Source organism: Lycium barbarum, chromosome 11 (assembly GCF_019175385.1).
Source record: "Lycium barbarum isolate Lr01 chromosome 11, ASM1917538v2, whole genome shotgun sequence".
Taxonomy (NCBI): domain Eukaryota; kingdom Viridiplantae; phylum Streptophyta; class Magnoliopsida; order Solanales; family Solanaceae; genus Lycium; species Lycium barbarum.
The window spans coordinates 122,465,909-122,490,448 of record NC_083347.1 but is presented as its reverse complement, the minus strand read 5'-3'; the positions used below and the strand labels follow the sequence as shown (position 1 = coordinate 122,490,448).

Here is a 24,540-nt window from a genome sequence, read left to right as displayed (position 1 = left end):
CCGATTCGTCTACCGTGCTTCATGCATCTGTAGACTTGTCCTTCCGGGACATTAGGAGCATTTTGCAGATGAAATATGAAATAGTTGAGTCAGCAAATGCTTCCAGCATTTGACTTGAATTATCTGAGGATTATACTGATGATAATTCACAACATATTTCTTAGCTGCTTATTCTCTCCCCCTTATTTTAGTGACATATGTCCCTATTTTCTTTGGGAAAATCCATCTGTGTGCATCATGATATATCCATTAATCATATACCGCACATCAAATGCAAAAGATAGAAATATCTAGTTCCTGACCCTGAACCAAATATGAGGAGAGAATTTATCAAAATTTATTGATCTGAAGCATACAAGTGCTATTGTATGCAATATATCATATCTCAGACTAACATCTGAAACTCTGTTCTCATAAGCAATGGTTTAGATGTATTATGGAGGCATCTAATGCCAAACCAACTTAGATATAAACCAGCATTATCAAGATGATTGTCTTGATTACATATTCTGAAAATTGTGCTTCCAACTCAATCATTTTGAGCGAGCAACTTCGTAAATGTCAAACTGCCAGTTGACAATAAACATACATGTGACCGTCTCATAGATGCATCTATTTAAGACATCACATTACAGGTGAAGGGGCCCACATTCACCTTATATATTTTTCAAAATTTTGGGGATTCAATCCCAACATTAGCTGGTTTAATCAACTTATTATGAGAACAAGCAACGCAAACAAATTCTTGAAGAATCTTCTAGTTCTTCAATATGTTTTTAATACTCAATTAGCATATCAGATTTAAATCAGGACGATCAAAATAGTCTTGTCAACTGATCGTCCTGATTTACTTAGCCAATAAGCATATATTTTCCTCTATAAATAGTGGTCATATGTAGAATTGAAAAAAGGGAATATAATATGATATCTCTCTACATATTTCTTTTCTCTCTACATATTTCTTCCGTGTATTTACTTCATAGTTTTTATTTTAAACCATGGAGAACTTTATCACTCTTTTATGCACAGTTGATTGAGCAAATGAACTTTTGCTTATTTCCAGAACTTGCTAGATGTGACGCGTAGACCGAGATGAATGATTCCGGCTGCTTAAATCTGAACTATCTTTCTTCCACATTGCCTCTAAATGCTGAAAGCATCTCAAAGGTCTAATTACCTGCATGTAACAAAATATTCATGATGAAAATAAGGCACTTAAGTATCAACAGAATGATATGTTATGCTAACTGCAGTAGAAGTCATGGCCATAAAACTAAGGCCATTGTGAGACTAAGTCTCTGTATAGTGTTGGCTTGAGATAAATTTAAATAGGGAACGTAACATGATTATCAGTGACAATTCATATAGCAGATCCCGTCTTGTTAGGGACTAAAGGGCCGTTATTGAGTCAAGCAAAGAAATCACATATAAGCTAAAAGCAAAATTTATAACCGTGGTGTCTGGGCCAGCTTGTGCACATCTCGACTAATACAACGGGGCGCCTGCTACCTCCCCCACCACAGGTACTAGATAACTCTATCCATGAGCAGATGGAAAGAAATCATTTAGTGTTTTTTTTGGGAATTGAACTTGTGACCTCATGGTTCTCACTTCACTGATGACTAGACCACGCCCTTGGGTGCACATCTGAGTTAATTATAACTAACTCATCCACTCATATTATACCAAGCAAGACCCTTTTGCAGTTTACTCATTTGCATACCGGTGGCAGCTTCGAAGAGGTTGTATTATATCAATTTCTCCTTCTAGAAACATCTAGAGGAAAGGGGTTTGTGCACCAATATCAAATAAAAGGCCGAGCCATAACAATTAGGCATAATAGTAGTTGTTGTTGTACCGACAATTCAAATACAAAATTACATGCCATATTTCTAGTGAAGGATTATGACAGTTCCACCCATTCCACCCATACTACTGGAAAATGGAAATAACTCCAAGAATCAAGGAAAAAGAACAAACTGAAACTACGCGGCAGCCAGCTATAGCTTGGACACCATGTTTATTTGGAAGAAAAAAAACAGAAAGGAAAGAGAGAGAGAACGAGACTAGCTCAAAACGGCATACTCCCTTTGACCCAATTTATGTGACTTTTCCCTGTTTAGTCAGTCCCAAAGGAATGACATTTTTCTATATTTAGTAATCATTTAACTTCAACATACCTATTCTACCCTTAATGAGATGAATTTTTGAATATAGGTAAATAAGTTTAATAACTGGGAATGTTCCGTATACCGGAAGAAGAGAACCTACACCAAAATATGGTTCTCAACAAAAGAGATCCAATCCTATATACAAATAGGGACCTCATAAGTACACCAAAAAGAAACTAACGACAAAACACTACTTTGCAATTTTACAAAATCCTGTTCCACCCCTTCAAAAGCCCTCCTATTTCTCTCTTTCCAAATGACCCACACAAATATCTATAGCTTATTTTAGACCACAAGTTTCAACAGTTTCTTTTATTTCTGTAACGGAGGGAGTAATACTTATGCTGGAAATCTAGGTGATTTGTATCTGATTCACATGAGCTACTTACCAAATCAGAGCTGGGATATCATTTTCACTAGAAGTCTGGATTTCACAAAAGCATGCAACTCGAGTGATTTAGCTAATACATCTCTCTATTTGATGAAACAAATGGCAAATAGTTTGATTCATTGATGACCAAAATTTGAAAAGCTCAAACATATAAACACCAATTACATAATAAAAAATGCACAGAAACAGTCGGCAGGGGAACGATGATGGAAATTTTACCTTCCAACGCTTGTTGTGGTCAAACTTTTTATAGATGGACTCGAGCCTTGGGATAATTTGCTTGAAACTTGGACGATTGGCTGGCTTTTCATTCCAACATTCTTCAATCAGCCTGAAAACCAAAATCACCCCTAAATATTACCACGTCGGTAACGGCAGCAAATGATGACCCATTTCTAAAACTTCTATTAGGAAAGGGGAAAATGAGGACATTTACCAAGATCCGAGTTTGTTAGAATGCTACAATCTATCAAGTAAACACCCCAGCTGATCAGTTATAACACTACTAATCGGTATATTAGCAGAATCAAGATTGATACCCATGCACTTGTTTTATTTTATTTAAACATTTACTATTTTTGACACGTCAATTTTACCAAGGATATGGGACAATACAACATGGTGTATATGACAAGAGTGACACAAACTTTGAGACAATAATGAAATCACTTTCTCAAGTTTGACAGGAAACTTTTTCCACTGAGTATATTGACCTAGACTTGAATGTCTTTCTCTAGTTGGCTTTGATATGATGTGAAGAGAGACAAAATCTTGTTAGGGAGCACTTCCCCCCTTAAATAGGCTTTACACAGCGCAAATCCGGATTAGTCAGGGCCCCACTGCGGGTACCGGACACCAGATGGGAAACCAAAAAATTTGGTGAATTTTGGCAAGTTTATCTTGACGAAGGTCATGCTATGCAAAAATGACTTCGCTCAAGTCAGAAACAGCTAAAACCATTGAGACAATGACCAAACATAGCATAAACTTGAGAAGTGATTCCGTTATTGTCTTGAAGTTTGTGCTCATCACAAACAAGTTGAACAAACCCAGAGTTTCATCACAAAGCAGTCGAAGACGAACACAAAGATCAGAACAACCCTTTTCACGGTTGAATGAGCATGTTAAGTGGTCCACATTGATTGAGGTAATGGGCTACTGTCTCCTCATATTATCTTCGGCAATTTTCACCTCATGATCTAACTTTTGGGTCTGAGTCACGCCCAAAGTCCATTTTTTTAGGTACATCTACTACTCCTAATCGACATGCATTTTCATGTTTCAGATTATAAGAATCGATATTTACCTGAGAATTGCATGGTTTATTATAGTAGTAAGGTATCATGATTTATAGTAGCAACTGAGAGGTAAAAATAGAACTTACTCTTTCAGTCCATGGGCATAAAACTTTGGCAGGGCTTTAAAAGGAGGGCGCTCTTTAGCAGCATATAATTTAGGTATATCATTTTCTTCCTTCGAATGGAAAGGGGGGTAACCTTCAATCATCTAAAATGCAACACATCATAAAATAAAATTACTTTAAAACTTTTGCAGGCAAACAATGTAATAGATCGGATCAGGATTTAAGTAAATGATAAATGTGAATTGCAAATAAATGATGTATTGGGATGGCAGAAAATGAAACCTGGAAGTATATAATGCCTAACTTAATATATGTTTTAAAAAGTTATTGCTTAAACATAAAATAAGATATTTATATACAATAAGGTCCCACAAGAGTGCAAAATGCAAACAAACTGTAGTTCCACAAATGTTAAAACATAAACACGATAAGACAAAATTTACCTCTTGTAAAATTAACGCAAATGAAAAGACATCAACTTTGGTATCATATTCCTCGTTCTTGAAAACCTCTGGAGCTACATATCTGCCTATTCATTGCACAATAATTGAAAAGAAAAAAAAATGAAAATGTTAGAAGAAATCCAAATATTTTTTCTCAAATATCAATCAACATGATCAGATCACAACATCTCAAATAAAGAAAGCTTTTTCCTGGAGCTATAAGCAAACTTGAAAACACTCCGATAGACGAGAAAATGACAAAACTGGTCCCTTATGTTACGGGTAGGTTCAAAATAGTCCCTTAAGAATGCACTGAACAATTCTGGTCCTTTAAGTTTGTCAAAATTTAATACTTTTAGCCTCCTTCAAACATTTACCGAACTTTGTCCGTTAGATTTGACGAAACAATGGAAAAAGGGAAATTAGTAGGAACTCATATTTAGAGGTACAATTTTCGTAATTTCTGCTACTTTTTATTTAGTATTAGAGTCTGATGCAACTTTTTGAGGTGTAAGTTTTATGTGTTGCATTTTTTAAGATTTGATGGGACATTCTTGGTGTTTATAGTTAGATCTTTTTTGCCACTGTTTCAGTCAAATCTAACAGATAGAGTTCGGTAAATATTTGATAGAGACTAAAAGTGTTAACTTTTGGAAAACTTAAAGGACCAAAACTGTTCAGGACTATTTTGTACCTACTCTCAAACATAAGGGACCATTTTTGTCATTTTCTCAAGGAATAGAGGATGATTGAATATCTAAAAGAAGCAATACTCACGATAACTGTCTTCGTACGTCAGAGGTTTGTTTTCTTTGACCCTTTTTGTAACTTTAAGTAGCTTGCTTACTCCAAAGTCAGCAACCTTCAGATGTCCGGTATCATCCCGCAAAATATTTCTGTTATCTTACTCAAAAATAATAAACTATTACTACATGAAGAAACTCAAATCACAATATAAAAGCTTTATCGTAATTGATTCTACTCGAAAACTTAGCCTGGAGTTAGTATAGACAAATGTAGAAGGGAAACTTACGAAGGCTCAAGATCACGATGAATAATTGCTTCTTTAGTTTCATGCAGATAGTTCATTCCCCTACAACCAAATATAATATATGAGAATTCTTATACTCAGCAGTAATACTCCAATCAAAGGAATAAATACATTGAAATTTTACTTTCCAAGAAAAGTTTTATAAGTAATACATAACGAAAAGTTGTTTATTTCAAAAATTTAAACCATTAGTCTTGCAAATTTATAAGGAGTTTATAATATTGATCAATAGCACAAAATGCATGTGAACCTTGCGATGTCCATTGCAAATCTGAGAGCTTTAGTTGGTTTAAGCGCTCCTTTTCTATTCAAATACTCACGGAGATCACCCTGGAAACATACGGCAATGGAAAAGTCATTGTGTAGTGATAGCTTTCTTGAAAACGTTTCAAACATATTACTTATTCGAGAAAATGACAAAAATGGTCCCTTAAGATATGTACTTAAAATTTTTGGTCCTTTAAGTTTCCCAAAAGTTAACACTTTTTCCATCAAATATTACCGAACTCTGTCGGTTAGATTTGACAGGAACCATGAAAAAAAAGGGAAATTAGAGGGAACTCATATTTAGAGGTACAATTTTTGTAGTTTCTGCTATTTTTAGATTATTTCTAGAGTCTGGTGCAGCTTTTTGAGGTGTAATTTTTGCTATCTTTTCTATATTTTTTTAGTGTTTAGTGTAGTTTTTTGAGTTGCATATTTTAGGATTTGATGGGACTTTCTTAGTGTTTATAGTTTTTTGTAGTTCCCATCAAATCCAACAGAGTTCGGTAAATACTTAACGGAGACTAAAGTGTTAACTTTTGGCAAACTTAAAGGACCAAAACGTCCAAAACTGTTAAGTGTATACTTAAGGGGCTATTTTGAACTTACCTTCAAGCACAAGGGACTATTTTTGTCATTTCTCTACTTATTCAAAAAGAAGAAAGAAAAATAAAAGGAGAAAACAGAGAAACAGAACAGGCAGACATGGATTGAACTATATAGTTCAACCAGTGTATAGAAATGCTGTCACATATAATTATGCATATTGATGTAGTTAATAAGTAAGACCTTTGGTAAGTATTCGGTCACTATCATCATAGGACTACTTTGTGTTACAGCACCAAGAAATTGGACCACATTAGGATGTCGTATCTTCTGGAGCAACGCAAGCTCATCTCGAAATGCGCTCCTGCAGAAGCTCTAATATTAGAGAACATAAATCAAAAATAAATAAATGAGAAGAGCTAAACAATGTGAAGTAGCAACTAAGGCTTTTTTTAATAGAAAAATAGAAGCAATATCAGTTTTAAGTTACTCACACTTTATCCTCATCAGCAATCACATCCTCCCCAAACTTTTTTACAGCGACTTGTATTCCACGCCATAAGGCAATATGGAAGGTTCCCTACATTATATTTGGGATCAGCAGAGAAGTATAGAGAAAAACAAATTCTATATTGGAGAAAAAAGATATACTAGGGCATTTAAGTAAGCAATAAAATGTGTTGCCTAACAGGAGACTTAACCCTTATAACTTACTAAGCTTGTAGTACGAATTTTCATCATTAGATGTAAATATAAGTAAAGAGAAAATATATAACTTGAATCATATAAATATTCAGAACAGGAGCCAAAAAATTCTATCCTGGACAGATGTTTCTATTATAAATCATCAACAGAAAACCGCAGCAAGTATTAACATATCCCTTATCAATTCATCAGTATTAATGACTACCAAAAACTAAAACCAGATATCATAAAGGCAAAGTATCACCAAAGAAAAAGTATTTATGACTGCAAAGGGATGAGAAATATGACAACAGTACAATTAAATAGATAAGACTAGGAAAAAGAAAAAGTCAGTACAAAGTCTCAGGCTGGAGAATGAAACTAACAATGATGGGAGAGATGGACAATGGATTTTGATGTATAATTCCATAGGGAAAATAAGGACTAGCGAATCAACGGAAAATAGCATGCATAAATCTCTACAAGACAGGAGTGGAAACAAAATATATTACCTTGCTCAACTCAACGCTATTAGTGAAATCAAGTTCTTTAGCATCAATCTCATATTCTGGAACTTCAGGGCAAGTGTTAACATGCATGGGAGCCATCTGGAGGAAAAATTAGTTTAGACAATCAAAAATGACAAAAATAGTCCCTTATGTTTGAGGGTAGGTTGAAAATAGTCCCTTAAGTATGCACTTAACAGTTTTAGTCCTTTAAGTTTGCCAAAACATAACTCCTTAGTCATTTACCGAACTCTGCCTGTCAGTGTTATCAAAAGCAAAAAGCGCAAAAAAGCTCTAAAGTCAGCTGGGGCTTTAAGCGCAAAACGCAAATAAAGCGTGGGCTTTAATGAAAAAAGACGCAATTGTGCAAAATAATAATATATATATGTTTATCCCAAGACTAATAATAATAAGCTTGGATAACACATATATGGACAAACAAATCGTAAAAACATAACGATAGAGTGAAATATCAATTATCTGGTGTCATCTCTTCAAGAGAGGCTAATTGGCAAGGAAAAGTATGTCTTAGAGCCTTGATGATGACACTGAAGCGCACATAAAGCAAGGCGAAGCGCTCAACACGTTTTGAGCCTCGCTTCAGGGCTTAAGCGCGCCTTTGACAACACTGCTGCCTGTTAGATTTAATGGGAACTATGGCAAAAAATAAGCGGGAACTCACATTTAGAGGTATCATTTTTGTAGTTTCTGCTTTTTTTTAATGTATTTCCAGAGTTTGGTGCAGCTTATTGAGGTGTAATTTCTGCTATTTTTTACATCTTTTTAGTGTCTAGTGCAGCTTTTTGTGTTGCGTATTTTAGGATTTCATGAGACTTTCTTGGTGTTTACAGTTAAATTTTTCTTTTCTATTGTTTCCGTCAAATCTAACAAACAGAGTTCGGTAAATATTTTACAGAGACTAAAAGTGTTAAACTTTTGGCAAACTTAAAGGACTATCTTGAACCTACCTCAAGCATAACAGACCATTTTTGTCATTTTCTCTCGAGCCAAGTCACAATATGAAATAAAAGCTTTTTCCTGATCAGTAGCTAGAATGGAATAGCAAACTTACTGGAGGCTTAGCACCATGTTTCTCCAGTAGCTTAATCACCGCATGATTTTTATAATGTATCGCATCTGCCAGGGGCTGTTCAAGCAAAGATTAGATTGTTGCCAAAAATGTAAACCCATAAGCAAAAACAGGACACTCAAACTTTTCAGATAACATTCAACTAAAAGTGTGTCCTTAATACTTTCAGAAATCAAATTATCCTTTTATTTGGTGATTCCTTTTATGATACTTTTGAGAAATCAAATTACCCTTTTTTGGTGATTCACGATAATAACATTGTCATTTCTACATTCTTTAGATTTTCAATGATAGATGAACGAAAATTTCCTTTATAAATAAGTCCGAGGTGCAATAATCAAGTGCATGAGATTGCAAAGCATTATTATGAACCAAAAGTGACTTAAACCTGCGTTCTACCGAATAAAACCAAAAGTGAATTCTTTCTATCCGCCTAAAATAGCTTTGCAGAGTTACCCTTACCCAATATCTATGTTAGTAGGTAGCAAGTACCTGATGGAAGTAGAGTGTCCAAATAATAACCGTAAAGGTAAGACGAGCTAAAGGAAGGGAAATAGCTGTCAATTCAGAAAAATTACCCTCAACAACTACTACATACCCAAAAAACAGCCTTTTTTAATTCATAAGCTAGATACCAAGAAGTAACTATACCAACAACAGCAAACCAACAGAAGATCAGAGTGATAAACTGATAATCAAACATTAACAAACCAAATGGGCAAAAGGAACGGTAATAGCTATCAATTGAGCAGTACTACCCTCAATAACCAGCTACATACCCAAAAAAAAAACCTTTTTTTATTGGCTGAAATGGTTAAAGCACCCCTAAACTTGGCACGTTTTGCAACTTCAGTCCCCAAACTATTGATGGACTTCAAGACACCCCTAAACTCGGTTAAATGGGTTTTATTACACCCCCGTGTTAGGACACCTCAGCAACGTGAATCCAAGCACTGTCCACTTGGCAATTTTTTGCTGTGCCACGTGGAAACACAGGGTGAATTTAAATTCAGTTGGTCAAGTTTAGGGGTGTCTTGAAGTCCATCAATAGTTTGGGGACTGAAGTTGCAAAACGTGCCAAGTTCAGAGGCGTTTTAATCACTTCAGCCTTTTTTATTTAATACCGAGTAGTAGCTCTTCCAACAACAGCAAACTACTCTCAATAACCAGCTACATACCCAAAAAGAAATTTTTTTTGTTCTTTCAGAAGCTAGATACCAAGAAGTAAATGTACCAACAACAGCAAACTACTCTCAATAACCAGGCTCCTGAGGCGCTACCGTAGGAGCCAGCACAGACATAAATTGCCCACCCCGCTCCCGATCAAAAAGAGCATGCAAGACTTCAAAGGGACGTTTACACTTTGATTCTTGAGCAACATTACAACATTGTGAAAGGGGGAAATGGCGGCTGTCCCCAAAAAAGAACCTTTTTAATAAATTTCATAAGCTAGATACCAAGAATTAACTGTAGCAACAACAGCAAACTACTCTCATTAACCAATTACATACCCAAAAAAGAACCTTTTCTTTCTTTGTGATTTCATAAGCTAGAGCCTAGATGCCAAGAAGTAATTGTACCAACAGAAGCAAGCTACTCTTAGTAACCAGCTACATACCCAAAAAAAAAAAAAAAAACCTTCTTTTTTTAACTTCCATAGCTAGATACCAAGAAGCAACTGTAAACGACAGCAAACTACTCTCATTAACCAACTACATACCCAAAAAAGAACCTTTTCTTTGTGATTTCATCAGCTAGATGCCAAGAAGTAACTGTACCAACAGAAGCAAACTACTCTCAATAACCAGCTACTCACCCAAAAAAGATACCTTCTTTTTTTAACTTCCATAGCTAGATACCAAGAAGCAACTGTACCAACAACCGCAAACTACTCTCAGTAACCAATTACATACCCAAAAAAGAACCTTTTCTTTGTGATTTCATAAGCTAGATGCCAAGAAGTAACTGTACCAACAACCGCAAACCGCAAACCGCAAACTACTCTCAGTACCAGCTACATACCCAAAAAAAGAAACCTTCTTTTTTTAACTTCCATAGCTAGATACCAAGAAGTAACTGTACCAATAACCGCAAACTACTCTCAGTAACCAGCTACATACCCAAAAAAGAACCTTTTCTTTGTGATTTCATAAGCTAGATGTCAAGAAGTAACTGTACCAACAGAAGCAAACTACTCTCAATAACCAGCTACATACCCAAAAAAGAAACCTTCTTTTTTTAACTTCCATAGCTAGATACCAAGAAGTAACTGTACCAACAACCGCAAACTACTCTCAGTAACCAGCTACATAAAAGAACCTTTTTTTTATTTCATAAGCAAGATACCAAGAAGTAACTGTACCAACAACAGCAAACCAACAGAAGATCATAGTGATAATCTAACATCAACAAATCAAATGCGCTAAAGAAAGGGAAATAGTTATTAATTGAGCAATACTATTCTCAATAACCAGCTACATACCCTAAAAAGAACCCTTTTCTATTTTATAAGCTATATACCAAGAAGTAACTGTACTTTTTTTTGATAAGGACCAAGAAGTAACTGTAATAAAAACAGCAAACCAACAGAAAATCATAGTGATAAACTGATAATCTAACATCAACAAACCAAGTCGGATAAAGGAAGGGAAATAGTTATCAATTGAGCAATACTATTCTCAAATAACCAGCTACCCAAAAGAACCCTTTTTTGTTAAATTTCAGAAGCAAGATGCCAAGAAGTAAATTTACCAACAGCAAACCAATAGAAGATCAATAGTGACAATCAAGCATCAATAAACCAAATAGGCTAAAGGAAGGGAATAGCTGTCAATTGTGCAATAATACTCTCAATAACCACCTACATACACAAAAAATAACTTTTTTTTTTTTTAATTCATAAGCTACATAAGATAAATGTACTAACTTATAGCAAACCAACAGAAGATCACAGTGATAATCAAACATCAACAAACCAAATGGGATTGTCATCATATCACAGTAAGGCCCCAAGGGTGGCCTAAAGATTGAAGTGCTAGAGTGATAATCCTGGGAACTAAGGTTCAAATCCTACCAGAGGCAACACTCAGTATATTCTTTCTGTCCACCTAAAGATTGCTAGGCAGAGTTACCATTACCGTACCTATGCTGGTAGAAGGTAGCAAATACCCGATGGATTAGTTGAGTGTCCACAAACTGACCCAGACACCAAATAATAATCGTACAGATAAGATGGGTTAAAGGAAGAAATAGTTGCCAATTGAGCATACTACTCTCAATAACCGCTACATACCCAAAAAGAACTTTTATTTAAGTTCATAAGCTAGACAGCAAAAAGTAACTGTACCAACAAAAGCAAACTACTCTCAATAACCAGCAACATGCCCAAAAAAGAAACTTTTTTTCATTTCACAAGCTAGATACCCAGAAGTAAATGTACCAAAAACAGCAAACAAACAGAAGATCATAGTGATAATCAAACATCAAGAAACCAGATGGGGTTGTCATCCATACCACGCTTCCCCAACGATCTTTGGGATCTTTGATTGTCATCTATATGCCTAAATTGCTACGTAGAGTTACCCTTACCCAATACCTATGTTGGTAGAAGGTAACAAATACCCATGGATAAGTAGAGTGCCAACAAACCTACCCTGACACAAAATAATAACCGCAAAGGTAAGATGACCTAAGTGAAGAGAAATAGCTGTCAATTGAGCAATACTACTCTCAATAACCAGCTACATACCAAAAAAGAACCTTTTTTTTTGTTTCATAAGCTATACACCAAGAAGTAAATGTACCAACAACAGCAAACTACTCTCAGTAACCAGCTAGGTAACCAAATAATAACCTTTTTGTTTATTTCATAAGCTAGATACTAGTAACCGTACCAACAACAGCAAACTGCTCTAACTAACCAGCTAGATACCCAAAGAAAAAACTTTTTTTCTTTTGTTTCATAAGCTAGATAACAAGAAGTAACTGTACCAACAAAAGCAAACTACTCTCAATAACCAGCTACATACCCAAAAAAGAACTTTTTTTTTTTTTAAATTACATAGCTAGATACCAAGAAGTAACTGTACCAACATCAGCAAACTACTTTCAACAACCAGCTACATCACCCAAAAAGAACTTTTTTTTTCTTATTTGATAAGCTAGATAACAAGAAGTAACTGTACCAACAACAGCAAACTGTAACTGTACCAACAACAGCAAACTACTCTAAATAACCAACTACTTACCCAAAAAAGAACCTTTTTTGTATTTATTTCATAAGCTAGATACCAATAAGTATGGGGTAGTTTGGTTAGGGTGTATTAGGTAGAATAATGCTGGTATAAAATTTTAGTACAATGTCTGGTTGCATATCTCATCTATGTACAACTACGACCAGTACTATTGATACACCCTATTCAGTACTTTTTTTTTTTTATAACCATGGTGTCCAGGCCAGCTTGCGCGCACCTCAACTAGTTCTACGGATACCCTATCACCTCCCACCCCTATTTAGTATCAATCTTATACATAGTAAACCATGGTATTTTTCAATACCAGTACTGTTCTTATACACCCAATTCGTACTACTATTCTTGATAATGCAATGCCTGTTATTTTTAATAGAACAAACCAAAAGTCGATAAGAAATAATGCAATGCATGTTCAATATCAATCTTATACATAGTAAACCATGGTATTTTTTCAATACCAGTACTGTTCTTATACACCCAATTCATACTACTATTCTTGATAATGCAATGCCTGTTATTTTTAATAGAACAAACCAAAAGTCGATAAGAAATAATGCAAGCATATCGCCGCATAACTTGTATTCACACCAAACGACCCTTAAAAGGGGTGAATTTACAAACTAAATTTGGGGCACGTGACCCATGGTGTATTTTATGTATATATTTTCTAAAATTGGTATAATATTATCTGTTGAACCTATGCTGCAAAAGGGCCAAATGGTGCACTTGGTTGAAGGTTGAGTTATTACCTAGAGGACTAGGGATCAATTCCTACTCAATACGTTTCTTCATTCTTTTTTTTAGTGGTGTACCCGTATTCTAGAAATCCTAGATTCGCATCTGCCCCTAAATGTACCAACAACAGCAAACAACAGTAGATCGTAGCAATAATCAAACTTCAAAAAAACAAATTGATTATCATACTTGCCTTCAAACCAAACGACCTCTAACAACAAACCAACAGGGCAACAAAAAACGCCAACCAATAGACATGTAATTAAAGAAAGTGAATAGGCCATCATACCGTGCTTCCCCATCGATCTTTCGGATCGACTTCAGCACCATTATCAAGCAACAACTGCACAACATCACTTGAACCTTGACAAGCAGCAACATGAAGTGCAGTCCTCTTATCAATATCTCTAAAATTAACATCAGTACCACATTCCAAAATCTCCTTTATACCTTCTATATCACCCTCATTCGCCGAATACATCAACCTTACCCTCGGATCAATAACAAATTCACTATCCTCTTTTTCACCTCCTATTACTTCCCTTTCTGGTGCTAATGATGATTGTTTACCTAATTTGAATCTAACCGGTGAATTCGGTTCCATTTTCGATAAAATCACACAAATTACACTACCCCTAACAATTAAATCTGCAAAAAATGTACTTAAACAAGAACCCTTTACAGATTAAAGGGTAAGTATAATTTGCTAAATTAAGGGGGGGGGGGGGGGGGGGGGGGGGAAGGGAAGTGAACTTTAAATTTGGGAAATGAAAACAAATTTGGGTTCCATTTTCAAGAAAATGAAAACAAATTTGGGTTCCATTTTCAAGAAAATGAACACAAATTACACTAACCCTAAATTTTTGAAGGAATTTAAAGATTTAAACAAGAACCCTTTATAGGAAATATGCTAAATTAAGAAAAAAATGAACTTTCTAATTTGGGAAATGAAAAAAAAAAGTGTTCTTTTTGAGAAAATGACAACAAAATACACTACCCTAACAATCTAAAAATAATGAACTAAAAGAGAGCTTTTTGAAACATTAAACTGACTAAGAGAGCTCAAACTAAGCAAAAGCAACAAACAAACAAAAAAAAAAAATCAAGAATCCATAATTGCAAAAGGGTATAAGCCAAAAATAGTAAGTTTTGAGAATTTAAAGGTTTAAACAAGAACCCTTTATCGGTAATTTGCTAAATTAAAAAAAAAAAAGTGAACTTTAAATTAAATCTGAAAAAATAATTAACTTAAGGGTAGCTTTTGAAACGTAAAATTGACTGAATAATAAAGAAGCTCAAAACTAGACAAAACTACCAAAAAAAAAAAAAAAAATCAAGAATCCATTATTGAAAAAGGGTATTAGCTAAAAATAGTAAATTTTGAGGAATTTAAAGGTTTAAACAAGAACCCTTTACAGGTAATTTGCTATATTAAGAAAAAAAGTGAACTTTCAATTTGGGAAATGAAAAAAAAAAGTGTTCTTTTTTAGAAAATGACAACAAATTACACTACCCTAACAATTAAATCTGCAAGAATTGTTCTTAAAGAGGGTTTTTTTGAAACATAAAATTGACTAAATAACAACAAAAAACTGCTCAAAACTAGGCAAAAGTACCAAAAAACTACTTCAAGAATCCATAATTGAAAAAGGGTATTAGCCAAAAATAGTAAATTTTGAGAATTTAAAGGTTTAAACAAGAATCCCTTTACAAAATAAGGGGGTAGGGTCCACTTTCTAATGTAAGAATTTGCTAAATTAAGAAAAACAAAAAGTAACTTTAAATTTGGGAAATGAAAAAAGTGTGGTGTTGTCAGAAACAGCTGGACTGTTGGAATAAAAGACAAAAATTAGGAATGAGGAATATAAGTAGGGTTTGGCCATAAGAATTATTCACGTTATTCTGGATTTTTTTTCACTTTTCAGCATTTGGCCATAAGAATTCCGATTATAACTTGAAGTTGTTTTCCGGAATTTTAAAAACTTATTTTTCAAAAAATTTTACTTTTGTCACTTTTTTATAATTACATTTCACTAAAAATTACAATTTCAAAAACTATAGTCAAACACAACTGCAACTTCAACTCCAAAATTCCAAAAAAAGTGATTTTTTTTTATTTCTATGGACAAACGGGGCCTAAGAAAGAAACTCTAGAAGCAACAAAAATATACTCCCTCCGTTTACTTTTACTTATCCAATATTCTAAAAATAGATTTTCACTTTTACTTATCACTTTTAGCATATTAAGAGAAAATAATTTTTTTTCTATTTTACTCATAGTATTAATTACTCACTCCAAATCATTTTTCAAATTCAATAAAAATATACACCAATTAATATGAGTACATTAGTAAATTATATATCAATTACTATAGGTACATTAATAAGTTAAGTACTCCATTTATTATTTTTAAATAGCATGAAAAGTTTAAAGTGGATAAATAAAAGTGAACAGAGGAAGTACTATAGTGTGTATATATATATATGTACATATATTATGTAAATATATACGAGGGATTTAGGGGTTGGGTACTTTAGGAAATGTTGGAGATGTTGACATTTTTGGATTGTAGGAGTGTAGAGGCACGCTCTAAGTGCTGCAAGTGGGGGATAATTTCATTAGTCCTTGTATAAAATAAAACATATTCTCTCCTAACCAATACATCATACATATATTACTAATATCTGCAGAAGTATAATCGACTACTAAATGGAGGAAAATTTCATTAGTTGTGACGGCGCAAATTGGTTTTTTACTCCACTTAGGGGTAGTTTAGTAGTCGATTATAGTTAAGCAGATATTAGTAATATACGTATAATGTATTAATTTTGAAGGAATCTATGTATTATCTTATGTAGGGATTAGTTATTCCACCTTCTATGCAGTATAAAATAATAAACTTTCTTATAACTTATACATGTGATACTCCTATTACTTATGCATCTTTCTAAATTGCAATCCAAACACCGAATTAATTTTATATATGAATATCTTACCTCATATTAACCACCTACCAAATATGATATTACTTATGCACGATTTAATACCTGCGTAACTAACCTCCAAAGCCAGCTACCAAACGACCCCTTAAGATCATAAGATCATTTTCTATAATATAAGAAGGATTGTAGCACAAAGTGTACTTCTAATTGATTGGCCCACTGAACTTTTATCTTATCTATATGGTGAAGAAATCAGGTAGTGAAGGGATTCTTATTTGTACAGAATAGTACTTGTAGCTTAAAACGAGCATGAAGAGATTAATGATATTTCTTTAATTTTTTTAGTTATTCTACCGCATTGGTCGCTCAAAATCTTTGCTCTTTGCCTTGATCTATAGAAAAAATGGGATCACTTCTTATAGACTCGTTGAGAATGATTTTGATCTAATTCATGATCTATTAAAAGTACTCGATGCTCTGGTAGAAACTTCACAAACAAGAAAAGATTACAGTCAGTGTGATAAATGATCGAGATAATAAGAAATTATTCTTGTTTTCCTCCAATTGGCAATCAATGCTGCGTCAAAGGTCGGTAGATAATCAACATGCACTCATTTTATTGGGAGTCAACCAGTTCTTAGGTCTTCCAACTTGTATAGTTGCATCGATTAACTATAAACTACTCCAAAGGAACATGGATAAGACTTAAAGAGGATGCAACTAATTATAGGCACTTAGACTTGTTCTTCTTTAGGTACTAAATGGATAATAATGTTGGGCTATTTCTAATGTATATGTAAGGTCAAAGCAATATATTCATGAATATTCTCTTCTTTTTTTATTTAGTTTTTTGTTACGTCAACTTGATCTTTATTTAACTCGTGACTGTATGGTGTGCTTAATCCACAAATCACATGTTACGTGTACTTAATTACCAACGAACCAAAGTTGTAGGGCATGAGTTAGAATACTGGAACTTCTGGTTTAGGTTGATTTGGCCATTTAGCTTTGGGTTTGTGTACACCTAATTCACACTGCACGTGTTGTGCTCTGATTAGGTAAGCAGACCCGCATTTCTCATCAAACAAATACTGACAAATTCATATTGAAGAAGCTATTAAGCCAGCCCCTTCCTTCGTAGAGCCTGTATATTGCAAGTGATCCAGAACCGCATGGAAAGAGCCTCCAGTAGAGGCAGGTGAAGTTAGCGAGCCCAAGAGTTCACATTGACAAGTAGGTTTGAGTCGTACCTATGATGTTGTAACTATCTCATTAGGTTCAAAGAGGACTCCACTATTAGCTAGGGTCTTTTTTTTTTTTCATAACCGTAGTGTCTGGACCAGCTTGTGCGCACCTTGACTAATTCGACAGGATACTTGCTACTCTCCCACCAAAACATGTATCGAATAACTCTGTCCACCAAAACGTGAACAGATGGTAAGGCATCGCCTAGTGTTTTCCCTCCTTAAATATTAAGAATCAAAGAGAACATATTGATTGCTACTCCATGGAGCTGGACTTGTCTATGAAATTCTTGGCAGAGTAAGCAAAGATCAAAGTATGGTAATTACAATGCTTTATATGCTTGTATTATTAACTTCCGGAAGTTACTGCAAAAACCCCAAAAAGTATACAGAAAAGGGAGGCCACAACAGAACAGTTCTTATGTATAGCACATCCAAAATACTCAAAAATTACAGGCAATGCAAAATTAAGGTAAAGATAAAGTAAGCATTTTCTCGAGTTAACAGTGTCGTTAAAACTAGTACATTTACTCGAGTTAACAGTGTTGTTAAAACTAGTTAGTGCTGAGATTGTACTCTTCGATCTTCTCCCACGATTTGAGGCTTTTGTCTTCAGTGTCTGTTTTGTACAATGCAAGGCGAGTTATTTGGAAGCTCAGGCTGCCAATGCTCTCGTCAAGGGTGTAAGCTTTTTCTTGAGCTTTCTTCTTTTCTTCATCCGTCAAATCGGCATAAAGCAGGCTCAGATGAGGCATATACGCTGCATGATCACAAAAACTAAACATCGGCAATAGAGAACCTAGCTCATGATAGGAAGAACAATAGCATAGAAAGATCAAAACAAGGGGGAAGGATTGGTCAGGCAAGTAATCCCATGATACAAACTCCGAGAAACATACGTAACATAAAAGATTAAAGATCGATTTCTAAGAAGGTGAACATCCACATTTTAAACTAGAATTGGTTCTGTTTTTCAGCAAGTAAAAGCTGGAACTTCAGAAGCCAATGACCCTCAGAAAGAATTCATGCACTAAATTGGTCAAGGACTTGAAAGTTGGTAGAAAGAAAACAAAGTGTTGACAGCTCGACGAGTAAGTTTAGGTCTGATACAAATTGTACGAATTTGCTGCTTTCAGAATAGCTATAGCATCTTGCTTTATCCTAGAGTTTAGGCGCACTCTGTATCCTGCCACCCCCCATCCCCCCAACAGGAGAAATAAGCTCTTCCTTGTTCTTCTTCAAGAACCATATAAGCATAACAATAACATAATCACAATCCAGCAAATACCACTTATGAAAAGACATGAGTCATTCACCATAGCAGGTCCAGACATTTAAGACTTTCGAACTTTTACAAAGAACCTCGTGTACGCTAACCGCTGACAAATCAACACCAATTCCAAGTTTCAGGCAAGAGGAGTCTTTCAATCTATGTTGCTCAGACTCTTCAAAGATGCTACCAGGTGCCAGTCGAATCCTCCCAAATTAGTGCATTTTTGGAGGACCAGACACGGATGCGGTAGCATTTCTGTAGAGTCCGAGCAACATAGCTTTCGATTTAGTTCTCAAACATATTGTATAAGGAATTGGGGAGTTTAATATTGCAATTGATATCTCTAAGCAATGGTGGAGTTCTATGTTCCAAACGAGCTATCTCTAAGCAAAAGGGATCGGGGTGTTATCCTCCCTACTATCTTTTTCTATTACTAGTATACTGGAGAAGTATCCTCACTTCTATAATGTAACAAGATGCAGAAACAAAGAGCAGTTGTATCCACAAAAGAGGCAAAAGCTTCTTGTGACTAAATTATGAAAATCGAAAGGCGAGAAAATCCAAAGAAAGAATGTATATCTTACGACTTGAGCTGTTGAAACCAAAGGTGCTGCAGCAGCGTGCACTAGCCTCAACAACCTGGTAGAAAGAATTTCATATTTATCATACATTAAAAGAAAATCATGGAAATGAATAAGTAGAACTTTCATAATTCCTAAATATGGATTTTGCTTTCCCTGTTCATCCAGTTGCACGATAGACATTTAAACCGACAGTTTTGCCAGTTAAACTTCATTTCCCAGAGGTTTCAGATAATTTAAGAACTCTGGCATTTTAGACCCTTCAAAAGTGGAAACACATTAGATCCAAGCTCTGACCTCTGATATTTTACTACTTTTTTCCATGCAACCTTAGTTTCCAACTTTCCACGCCATTCGGTACTTCTCTTATGTTATCTAGTTTTCAGGTTTCAAGCCAAAATTGTATACTATGTCAATATAGAGCATGCTATAACCAACAGCGGTAAAGTTAGAAATTTATGTAAGAGGATTCAATGTTCCTAAAATGTCATACTTGGGATTTGGAAACTATAACCTAAAGTAAATTTTGAACCCTATTTGCCGCTACACCAGAATCACCTTACATCAAGGGAATTCTAACAGTTTACATATAATTAAAACATTCACTTATACTCTACTTAAACGGTAGAAGGGGATTCAATGGGACCCCCTTGAATCTATATAGCCCCGCCCCATATTACTTGTCCACTTTCCTTTTTTAAAAGTCAAAGTACACAAACTTTGACAACATTTTGAGATATATTCTTTGACCATATTGATATGAGAAGAATTGCAACTTGTAGTACTTTTTGTGTAGTTTTTGAATATCTAAATTTTAGTTTTAAAAGTTTGAGTTGATCTAATTCAATTTAGCTCCGAAGGTTAGTCAACTTGACCCACGAGAAGCGAAACAAGACAACTAATGTGGGACAAAGGGAGTATAAGTGTATAACAATAGAAGAATTTCCCCCTCCTTGTACTTTGGCTCTTTTTTCATATATCTCTATCAAATTTATATAATTATCTTCTTCATGAAACTCTCCACTTATCATCATAGAGAGGAGGACTTTGGCATTTCGAGCTCTATAACAACCTTATTGTCTTCAATTCTAAATGTTTCGTCTTGAATTCACTTCTTCTGTTGTCTTACCATCTCCAACAGGGATTCTTAACTTATCCAAAAAAAAAAAAAGCAGATGGATTGTTTAAGAACCCTGATCACTTTTTTCCAGAATATTTTTTCACTTCATTTGAAAATCTTTGTTGGCCATGAAAATTCCAAATCCAAACTTGAGTTGTATTTCAAATTAAGTAAACAAGTTATAACCTGTTTTCCAACTCACTTTTCACTTTTGAAGTTATAAGCACATTCAATCAGAACATTATTCCAAATATTCTTTGCAAAAAGTATGACCAAACACAAGGTAGAGATAAGGTCTGCGTACACTCTACCTTTCCCAGACCTAAGTATGGTGTAGTAGTTGTTGTATGACCAAACACAACTACATCTTCAACTCCAACTCCGTAAATTCCAAATAAAGTGAAAATATTTGGAATCCTATAGCCAAACGCCTACTAAATACAATATTAAATGGCACCAAGGAATACCAAATCAATAATATACTAAATCTCCATTACATGATGCTTAAATATCACTCGAAATTAAATTTTAAGAAAATGAGAAAGCCTATTAATGTATGTCAAACACATCAAGAACGAGAAGTGTCACATGAACTAGAACGAGGGTACTAAGTACTCCCTCTGTCCCCATTTATATGACATTCTTTCCTTGTTAATCAGTCCCAAAAAGGATGAGTATTCATAGCAATTTAGCTTTAAAATTCTCATTTTACACTTACTGGAATGATTTACAATCACACAATATGACTTGTTTTAGACCACAAGTTTCAAAAAAAATTCTAAAATCTGTGCTCAGTCAAACAACTTTCACATAAATTAGGACAGCAATAATACTAACTAAGCTAGCTGAAAGTAAAAAAGAGTTTGCATCAGTCAACTGATATAGCAACAAAACTTATTAGTTCTGACTCATTTCTGTATCAATCAAACAAAGAACAAAACAGCATTAACAAAAATAACTTTTTACCTCAGTGGTTGGATGCAGGGGCGGATCTATAATTTAAATTAGGGGTTCAACATCTTAATTTTTTAGCACCAAACCATTATATTTCTAAAGTTATGGGTTCATATCTACTATTTATTATAATTTTAGTAAATTTTTACACATAAATTTATATCCCGCATTAAAAGTTTGGGGTTCAATTTAACCCCAAGTTATAGTGCTACATCGGCCTCTGGTTGGCTGAACCAAAAGATAAACACACTGATTAAAGAAAGTGCCTGTATCAACTTTCTTAACAGTAGCACTATACAGTATACACCATCTTCACTCCATCAGATCCCTTTGTAAACTTGCACGTGCCTCATCCTCCGTCAACCCAATTTGCCCCGACAACAGTCACGTGAGGCTCAAATTGGGGCCCACCAAACTCCAATCGGATCCCACTCATAAATTTATAGTCGCATAAATATATATAATTAAGGGTGTGTTTGGTATAACGGAAAATATTTTCATTAAAATTTTGCGGTGCAATATTTTCCTGATCAATAAGAACACACCAATGCATCCCAACTCACCCATACTATCCACCACCCCCTACGTGCCTCCTCTAGCCACCCCTACCCCACCGCCTCCTACCCCCACGGTCCCACCTACCCCCAACCCACCCCACACTATCCACTCACCTCCACCCACCCCTGAGCCTAACCCCAACTACCTAATCCCACCCCCTACCCCGCCTATCTCACCGATTTCTGTAACAATCAATATGAATCAAAAGATGAAAAGAATAGTTAGAGCCTGTTTGGATGCAAATAGCTTATAAGCTAAAAAAAAAAAAAAAAAATTGGTAGTCTAACTTATTTTTTTAATTTATAAGCTGTTTTCAGCTTATAAGTTGCTTTAGATAAACTAAATCAAATGGACCCAATTGTTTTTTTGAGTTTATTTTAAACACAAAATGACTTTAAGCTAGCCAGTCAAACACTAAAAAAAAAAAAACTGAAAATAGCTTATGAGCAACTTATAAGCCAATTCAAACGGGCTCTAATACTAATTTTCAAAACGAATAAAAATCGTTAAAGAAAAGATCGTTTTTTACCTCAGTGGTGGGGTCCAGCAAAAGGTAAACACACTGGTAAAAAAAAGTACCCGTGTCAACTTTTTTAACAGTCGCACTATACTTCTTAACATCTCGACATCCTTTTTGAAACTTGTCACGTGCCTCAACCTCATTTAACCGAATCGCTCCAACAACAGTCACGTGAGGCTCAAATTGGGGCCCACCAAACTCTGATCTAAGCCCACCCATCAATTTCTTGACCCGACCCGTTACTTCTTCTGATGGAAGCGCCCACACAGAATAAACTTGTGTTTCTGCTTCAGGGAGTTGTACTTCTTGCATTGAATGTGGTACTTCCATGAGGATTGAATAGAAGAGTAAAGAAATACCAATGAGTCCAAGAAACCCAAGGAATCTGATGACAAAAATGTTATTGAGCATGAATATGAAGATGATTAAGGGATTGTAAAGAACCCATTTTAAAAAAAAAAGATTTGATTTTTATATTTCTAAATAAAATTTGGTGGAATCTTTTGTATTGAGTTGAATAGTATATTGTTAGAGGTAATGGTTGAGAAGTTGGTGGAATTTTACAGAGATGTTTTAGCTGGGTTTTGATAGTTTATTAATGGTATTTATACTATATGCTAAAGAAGTGGGGAACATGATTCATTATATAAAGGTTGTTTTAATATTGATTGTGATTTGTGCATAATTGTGTGTATTTATTCTTTTGGGTCATTAACACAAATGTCCTTATTTGGGGTGGTCTTTAAATTTCGCTCCTGAAATTACTGGTCTTTAATTTTTGTCTTTCGGCATTTTAAGTGGCCAAAAATATTCTTGAGATTTTTTGTTTGAACTTTAGTAGAGTATAAAAAAAATCGCAAAATAAAATTTCATAGCAAATTAGGTCTGGCCTAACTTTTGTAGAATCTCAGCAAAGTAAAAAAAAAAAAACATGTCTTGTGAAATTCTGTCTTATAAATCCGAATTTGTCTTAAGGCATAACTAAATTCTATCTTATAAGGCATATTCATGAAGCCTTGCCTTGCGATTTTTGTTTTTTTACTGAGCGGGAATTTAAATTCAAAACCTCAAAATATTTTTTACTACCTTTTCAAGTGAAGGTCAAAAATTAAGACCAACGCCTTTGAAGGCAAATCCACTCAAAAAGATGTATTCTTTTTGGGAGAATACGTAAATACCCATTAAAGTAGTCTTGATTTTGATAAATGGGTAGTCTTGATTTTGATCAATATATTTTGGCATAATATATAGATAGTCCCTTATTATACTCAGACACTCCAACTAAGTTTTATTAATTCAATTAAACACCTCAACATCTAATAAAATACTTCAATTAGATATTTTCATTTCAAATTTTTGGAAAAAAAAAATGGATGTATTTTTATTCATCTAGCTAGGTAATTAAGTTAACCCCAAAAATATGCCATTTTTTGTAATTATACGTATCAACCTGATGAAGCCTCAAGAAATATGTATCAATCTCAAGTAGAAAATGTATGGAACTTTACAACTTATTGAGCTGAATGCGTATATTTAAATAAAATGACATATTTTATGTGATTAATTTAACTATTATGAAAACAGACAAAAAAAAGTTACATTTAAACCGAAAGTGATGTTTAATTGGAACATTTTATTAGGAGACGTTATATTAGGAGTTGAAATATCCAATTAGAACATGCATAGAATGGGTTGCATTAAGCAATATAATCTTTGTTCCAATTTATGTATCGATTCTTTTGTTGGAAGAATTATAATCCAATTTATGTATCAGTTCTTTGGTGGAAGAATTTTGATAGAAATACACTCGACACAATCATTAATAACATAAAGATAAATACTTGAAAGCT

At 34.4% G+C, this 24,540-nt stretch overlaps 2 protein-coding genes across 4 annotated transcripts; both read right to left on the bottom strand.

The window, feature by feature from the left end:
- Positions 1 to 734: 734 nt before the first annotated feature.
- On the bottom strand, positions 735 to 15,233 carry LOC132618009 (integrin-linked protein kinase 1-like). 3 transcript variants are annotated; one of them, XM_060333077.1, is made up of 12 exons: positions 13,787 to 15,216; positions 8,492 to 8,566; positions 7,426 to 7,521; positions 6,724 to 6,809; positions 6,473 to 6,593; positions 5,670 to 5,749; positions 5,402 to 5,461; positions 5,146 to 5,264; positions 4,369 to 4,454; positions 3,947 to 4,068; positions 2,782 to 2,893; positions 735 to 1,177 (listed from the first exon to the last, which is right to left on the bottom strand). In XM_060333077.1, exons 1-12 carry the CDS (start codon positions 14,099 to 14,101, stop codon positions 1,070 to 1,072), a joined length of 1,380 nt encoding a protein of 459 aa, XP_060189060.1. In that variant the 5' UTR covers positions 14,102 to 15,216; the 3' UTR covers positions 735 to 1,069. The 3 variants fall into 3 exon arrangements, 1 of the variants encoding a protein (XP_060189060.1); XR_009573914.1 differs by lacking the exon at positions 735 to 1,177 and adding an exon at positions 3,612 to 3,819 and having other exon boundaries at positions 13,787 to 15,230; XR_009573915.1 differs by lacking the exon at positions 3,947 to 4,068 and having other exon boundaries at positions 1,141 to 1,177; positions 13,787 to 15,233.
- A 2,849-nt stretch (positions 15,234 to 18,082) lies between these two features.
- LOC132619281 (cyclic phosphodiesterase-like) lies at positions 18,083 to 23,310 on the bottom strand. Its single transcript, XM_060334228.1, has 3 exons — positions 22,700 to 23,310; positions 19,542 to 19,596; positions 18,083 to 18,444 (listed from the first exon to the last, which is right to left on the bottom strand). Exons 1-3 carry the CDS (start codon positions 23,099 to 23,101, stop codon positions 18,239 to 18,241), a joined length of 663 nt encoding a protein of 220 aa, XP_060190211.1. The 5' UTR covers positions 23,102 to 23,310; the 3' UTR covers positions 18,083 to 18,238.
- Positions 23,311 to 24,540: the final 1,230 nt, after the last annotated feature.